Source organism: Amphiura filiformis, chromosome 11, assembly GCF_039555335.1.
Source record: "Amphiura filiformis chromosome 11, Afil_fr2py, whole genome shotgun sequence".
NCBI lineage: Eukaryota > Metazoa > Echinodermata > Ophiuroidea > Amphilepidida > Amphiuridae > Amphiura > Amphiura filiformis.
This window is the reverse complement of record NC_092638.1, coordinates 60,917,717-60,925,043: the sequence shown is the minus strand read 5'-3', so window position 1 is coordinate 60,925,043 and position 7,327 is coordinate 60,917,717. Positions and strand designations below refer to the sequence as shown.

The following is a 7,327-nucleotide window of genomic DNA, read 5'->3' as shown; positions in this document are numbered from 1 at the left end:
TAAAAAAAAATTGCTCTGGGCGGGATCCGAACCCGAGACCCCTCGCATGCCAAGCACTGGGTCGGCGACACTTTGCCACGGGTCTTGGGCTTCGCTGGCCAGCGAAACCGTGCTTACATATCACTTGGGGCGATTGCGTCATCACACCACGTGGGATGCATGCACGAACAGCGCATATATCGAGTAGTATTTTGTAGTATTCAGGCGGGTTAGGGTTAAGCTAAAAATTGCACAGAATGGTGTATATTTTTGTTTAAAATAAATATTTTGAAAAAATGAGAAAACCTTCCCTAGGCTTTGATGTACTCTAAACGATAGTGCAAAAAGTTAACATTTTGCTTGCATATTTTTCGAGTTATCTTGTCACAAAAATCGTGCAATATTGTCAAAAGTGAACTCTGAGAAATCGACGTTTTAGTAAAAAATGTCAAAATTATGCACAAAACGCGTCCTTATATTTTAAAATGGTAAGACTTTCACGCTTGTAAAAGCTGTATCTGGTGCATGGTCTAAATATGCATCTTTTTGCATCAATAAATCTATAATGTCTGCTTTCAGTGCGCCAAAATTCAAAATAATTAAAAAATCTAAGTGGCATTTTGAATGCAAATTTTTGTTTTGTTTACACCACATTTGCTGGCGTGAACAACAAACCGAATGCGCCTAGACTGCGTTGGACATACGCGCAGAGTTGCGCCACATCACGCTAAGCAAATCGCGTAATCAAAATATTTCGCATTCGCATTTCTGACTCATTATTTCCCGCCAATTTACTAAGCTGTCTTGAGCCATGTGACTTTTTAGAGTTGAAAAGAGTGAAACAAATCAAGCAAAAATACGAGTAAATATTAGCAAGTTGTATTTTATCAGTTTCAAGTGAAAGAATACATCTTAGTGTTGATAAATATCAAGAAATCTCAAATTCGGGCGTGAACGAATGTGTCTTCCATTACTCTGGCCTTAAGGATATTGTATGTGGAATTGGAAGACTAATGCCTCTCATTGCTATAGTCTTCAGCAGCTCTTTGTACAACTTGCCTTTCCTTATTCCGGCAGTACCACTGCTATTTGCAGCATATCCTAAAATTAATCTCTCGTGTGCTATCTGTAAATGCCACATGGGTCACTTCTCGGTGTTTTATTCATGGGCTATTTCAGTTGAAATCCATACACCCCCTATGGAAGACATGACCTTAATCTTCCACACAGGGAGTCTGAATTTCAAATGGGGTTACCTGAATAGGTAGCTCCGTTTGAAATCTACACCCCTGTGTGTGAGATTAAGGTCATGTTTTCCATAGGGGGAGTATGGATTTCCAATGTTAGCCCAATACTGTGTAAGTGTGACTCCTTTCGGTGATTTCAGACAGTACAGACAGGACATCCATCATCCATCTCTTATCTCCATATTTAAACCAGTTACAACTCCATCTGTCACTCATCTCATTATCGTTATTATAAATCATCACTCATTGGTTACCATAGATTTATCATTCATTGTTTCCTGCAAAGTCCACATGGGTGGGTTAAAAGTTATGGACACTGTATAAAACTTGGTGACACAGATAAATGTTGGTGGTCTAGTGGGATTGGACTCAGTCATATTTCATAAAATGGTTATGTTATATAAGTGTGCCATGCATGAAAGTAAGTTGTGTTGAAGTTGATACAGGCAATTGGGTGTTGGTAAAAAAAACTTGTCTCTGTTGACGTATTGGTGAATGAAAGTCACAAAGGTTTCTAGTAGGTTGGTGTGATGGTAAAGGAAATCGCAGGAAAATTACTCTGGTTTATCACATAGGTCTGTTCACGGATATAGAGGTACGGGAATAACCCATTAGTCCAAAGGTCATTTTTCTGAGAAGGGTAAAAGTAGCAAAGTTAAGGGTTAGGGATAATAAGGGTTAGTGTTATGGATATGTTCAGGTTAGCATTAGGGTAAGTGTTAGGATCAGAGTTATGGTTAGGTTTGGGTTATTTTTAGTGTTAGGCTTAGGGCTAGGATTAGGATTAGGGCTTGGATTAGGATTAGGGCTTACATGTAGGTTAGGGTGAAGTTTAGGGTAAGGGTCTGGGTTTTCTGACTAATGACCATTCAGACTATCGACCTGTAACCAGAGCTAGAACTCCCTTTGACAAGAGGAGGAATTAATTGAATAGAAAAAAAAATCACGGACTGGACAGAGAATTGAAATATCCCGATAAAAGATATGAAAAATATATGCAATTGTGGAAGATTTTTATAAACTTGTGAGCCCAGTAAATAGAACACATTTTTAATTTAACCAGTCAATAAAACCATGATGTACCCAGTAACTGTGAACATGGTTATAAAAAGGCTCAAAGTTTTCAGAATTCTCAGTATTATAAGTAAAAGAGAATTAATTCACAAACTTCTTTTTCTAGGTAATTTTAGAACCAAATGGTTCCTTCCTCACACATCACAAGCTGATTGTGAAATTATCTTGCAAAATAACCAGGTGATTGCAGGTGAAAGTTTAAATTCACTTTTCCTTTTGGTTACTGCACATTATGAGCCGTCACATTGGGCTATTCCATTTAAAATTCACACTACCCCTGTGGAAGATTTTGGAAATGTCTCCCACAGAGGGAGTATGTTTTTCAAATGTAATTGTTCAAGGTTAATCATTTTGATACCCATACTCCCCCTGTATTATGGCTTTACCTATATCTGCCACAGCTGGAGTGAGTATTTCAAATGGAAGTTACCCAATTGTATATTCTATATGAAATTCATACTCCCTCTGTGGAAGACTTTAGCTAAATCTTCCACAGGGGTAGTGTGGATTTTAAATGGAATAGCCCATTACAGTTCAATTACAATGTATAATAAACCATTTTTTGTGTCAAATTGTATAATTCATTTTACTTTATTTTTGTATATTTGTGCCCATATTAGGAGTATCTTCAGCATCAGCAGCAGTTGGCTTTACAAAGGCTCCAGGAGCAAGAGCGAGAGATGCAGATACGTCTGGAGCAACAGAAGCACGAACAGCAGATGCGTCAAGTGCAATATACAGCCTCCCTGTATGGACAACAGATGATGGGAATGCAGCCACCACCCCAGGGGGGTATGCCCCTACCCCCAGGGGCTGGTCAGATGCTGCCTGGACAGTATTCACAACAGCCACAGGTAAGGGAATATGGAATATCGTCACTGGGCGGGAAAAACCTCATATGTACATTTGGCCCTTGAATAAGGATGAAGCAAACTCTTCAATATAAAGTCTACACCTACAAGGCTTTATCCATGTTCAAGGGCCAAAAGTAAATACAACTTTTTTTCATGCATATACTTTGGCCCTTGAACATGGATGAAGCAAACTCTTCAATATAAAGTCTACACCTACAAGGTGTTCATCCATGTTCAAGGGCCAAATGTACATATGAGGTTTATCCCGCCCAGTGACGTTATGCAGTATTTGTATAAGATTGAATAAATTCATCAGGATCGGTAGAGTAAACTAGTAACCAAAGTTCGTAGTATCTGATCCAAGTAAATGCACTTACTGTGTACGTTTCAGCAACCACTGTTGCCTTTGTCAACACTTGATAAGGAGTGACTGCAATCTACTGACAACCAACGCTAAAGGGATTTCCAGCATGTCATTGGGTGGGGGAAGCTGAGGTCATTGGCATAGAGCAAGGGCTGGATTAAAAAAGCTGTGGAAATAAGAAAGAGGGGCATACAACTATGAACAGAGACAAGAGGTGATTCCAGCTTTCTCACATTTTTGATGAGTTCCTGCAACAGGGATCCAAAAAAATCCCAAGAAGGAAAACCAACTGACAACCCAAAAAATTACGCTGGAAATCCCTGTAGCGTTGGATACTACGAACTTTGGTTACTAGTACTTTTTACTTGTTACTTTGTATAATCAAAGTAGGTAATATTAATGTTACTTAGACTGCATAGGTGTATGCATATACACAGACATTTTCATGAATATTTACATTCCAAAATATTTTTTCATAAATTTCTCACAGACATTCAGCCCACCCAACTCGATGCAGGGCTCCCCTCAACACGCCTACAATTCACCACAAAACTATCCCAGCGGTGCACCACCCCCCGGACAAATGGACCAGCCCTCATCCATGGGCGCACCGCCAGGGCCTGGCGGATACCAGCAGCAGACGGCACAACAATACCAAGCTCCGCCTGGGGGTGTTCCACAAGGATCGTATGGTGGGCCCGGTCAGTACCAAGGGGCTGGAGGCTACAACTCGCTAACATCAATGGAATACCAAGCGCAACAGGCTAATAATAACCCCTACAACATGCAAGCCATGTCGAATACACTCCCTAATACCCAACCACAAGGGGCCCCACATAATCAACAGGGCCCCCCTCAACAGCAGTACATGCCACCTCAACAGGGTGGTATGTACCCACAGGGTGGGGACATGCAGTATCCTGGAAATGCTACTCCCCAACAGCAGCCCCCACCCCAGCAGCTCCCACCCCAACAGCCACCACCCCAACAGCCACCACCCCAACAGCACCCACCCCCACAAGATGAGGGTACCCTCATATCATTCGACTAACAATGTGATTATATAGTTTTAATTGTTTATTATTGTAATTTTAATCAAGAGGTGGAACAAAGTCATGATTATCTTTTTCTTAATGATTATATGTTGTTGGCCTTGAAAAATATTAATGACTAAAATAGAAGTTCGATGTAGCCGTTAAATTTTCAAACCTTAGTTTATTATAATCATTAATTACAATAAAAATCTCAAGACCCGCAATACGATGTGGCACCAGCGGTTGCTCTTGCCATTCCAATTTTTGACCTCCAGGGTCGACAGTGCCATTCAAGCCTTCATTGGATTTTCACACGCATTTGATAATAATAATGTTGAAAACAGTTCCACAAAAGATTATGGGTGATCAATAGATAGAAAATGGATCTACTATAATTGCACATTGCTGTTTTAGTGTGCATTAGCATGTAATATCATTATATTGATAGTCACATAATGTTCCTGTGTTGTGTTCGTATTACCCTGGCTTTGGATGTCGACATTTTCCCATCAAGCACTGGGGATTTGGCCTCTCCCTAGCAACGGTTGGAGGTGCATCGTTTTGCATGTATTGTATTTTTAATATGAAAATTGATAGTTTGTATTCATGTCATACTCTATTATTGATATCAAAATGCATTCATTCAATGTGGAACAAAGTCATGATTAACTTTTTCTTAGTAAATTGTATGTTGTTGGCCTTGGAAAAATAGAAGTTTCATGAAGCTGTTAAATTGTCAAACCTTAGTTTATCATATTCATTAATTACAGTTCAATCTTCGCGATTCACAATACGATGTAATACAATCCATATTTTGTATTTATGTCATACTCTATTAATGATATCAAAATGCATTCAAATTCAATGCATTTTGATATCATTAAGGGGGTACTACACCCCTGCCAAATTTTGTGCCTATTTTTGCATTTTTCTCAAAAATTATAGCACATTGGGGACAAGTAAAATATGTATATTATAGGGGCAAGGACTACAACTACTGCACTGGAAATTTTATTTCAGCACAGACAACAGTTATGGAGTTACAGTCAAAAATGAGGGAAAACCACTATTTGATCAATAAATCAATAACTACTTGCTTTGAGTTGCTGAATTTTCAGTACAGTAGCTGTAGTCCTTGCCCCTATAATATACATATCTTACTTGTCACAAATGTGCTATAATTTTCGAGAAAAATGCAAAAATAGCCACAAAATTGGCCAGGGGTGTAGTACCCCCTTAATAGAGTATGACATGAATACAAACTATCAATTTTCATATTAAAAAAACAAAACATGCAATTTTTTTTTAGGTCAACCATGAATGATCCTAGCATTTAGGTCTAGGTCCAGGGACACTCCAAAACCGAAAAAATAAATAACTTAAAAAAAAAAAAAAGAGCATGCAAGACAGAGCTTTCTTTTGTGGAACATGGCCAAATATCAGAGATTACACTGTCTGCTGTGTGGATGGTTTATTTTCTGTGTGTCATGTCTTCCATGGAGAGTATATGGATTTCAATTGGAATAGCTAATTTTCAATACTAGTCTGTTCCCTCAAGATGTAAACAAAATATGACCTACTACACATGTGACCTCCTTTATAGGGAATCCTTTATTACAACAAACGAGAGTCCCTTTAGATTACACAGGAAAATTGTGTCTCATAAATTTTAAAATGGAGATGTTGTTTTTACTGATTAATAGCCTGGTGAAAATTGGGCTATTCCAATTAAAATCCCCCATCCCTGTGGAAGATTTGAGAAAAGTCTTCCATAGATGGAGTATGTTTTTCAACTGGAATTGGCTGGGGTTAATTATTTTGAAACCCATACTCCCTTTGTGGAAGACTTTAGCTAAATCTTTCACAGAAGTGTGGATTTCAAAGCGCATAATTCAGAGAGCATGGAAACAAAACTGTTATGGAAGTTAACCAATTGAGTGGCCCAGTATAAAAACGGCTCATGGCACATTTTTGAAAAATAGAGGGCGCTGTTGAAAAATGTCAAAGGTCACCAAAGGTCATCCATACAAACAACACATCATGAATGTAACTCGGGAATGTTGTCAATTTAATCTTTTAAGCATCAAATTTCTTATGTATTTTATTGAACATTCGTACATTTACAGTGCCGATTTCTCCCAATGACGACAAATGTACCATGGGCCGTTTTTATACTGGGCCACTCAATTGTCTATTCTGTTTGAAACCTATACTCCCTCTGTGGAAGACTTTATCTAAATCTTTCACAGGAGTGTGGATTTCAAATCACATAATTCATAGAGCGTGAAAACAAAACTGTTATGGAAGTTACCCAATTGTCTATTCTATTTGAAACCTATACTCCCTCTGTTTAAGACTTCAGCTAAATCTCCCACAGAGGGGGTGTGTATTTCATATAGAATTGTCCAATAGAGCTTGGAAAACACTGTTTCCATCTAAGTAGGTTGTACTGTCCACAGTTATGGAAGTTGCCCAATTATCTATCCTATTTGAAACACATACTCCCTCTGGAAGACTTTAGTTAAATCTTCCACAGGGGGAGTATGTATTTCATATAGAATAGCCCAATAGGGCTTGGAAACCACACTCGTACCAAGCATCTAACACTAGGATCCACAACATGCTCATCTATCAGGCCACAGTTCTTTAACCCCAATACATTTGTACATTCATTAAATGACCTTTGAAGATTTGAGTACAAAAACTCATACTCTGCAACTTGAGGTCAAATTTTGCACTATGATTATGTAATTGAGGTTATTGAACTATGCTATT

General features: G+C 38.5%; 1 protein-coding gene across 1 annotated transcript in view; it reads left to right on the top strand.

The window, feature by feature from the left end:
• LOC140165100 (hepatocyte growth factor-regulated tyrosine kinase substrate-like) overlaps window positions 1-6,485 on the top strand; it is a 25,992-nt gene extending 19,507 nt beyond the window's left edge. Inside the window, exons 16-17 of the mRNA XM_072188527.1 lie at window positions 2,921-3,154; window positions 4,009-6,485. Coding sequence (XP_072044628.1) covers window positions 2,921-3,154; window positions 4,009-4,569 — 795 coding nt within the window. The 3' untranslated portion in view covers window positions 4,570-6,485. The remainder of the gene's footprint in view (window positions 1-2,920; window positions 3,155-4,008) is intronic.
• The last annotated feature ends 842 nt before the right edge of the window (window positions 6,486-7,327 follow it).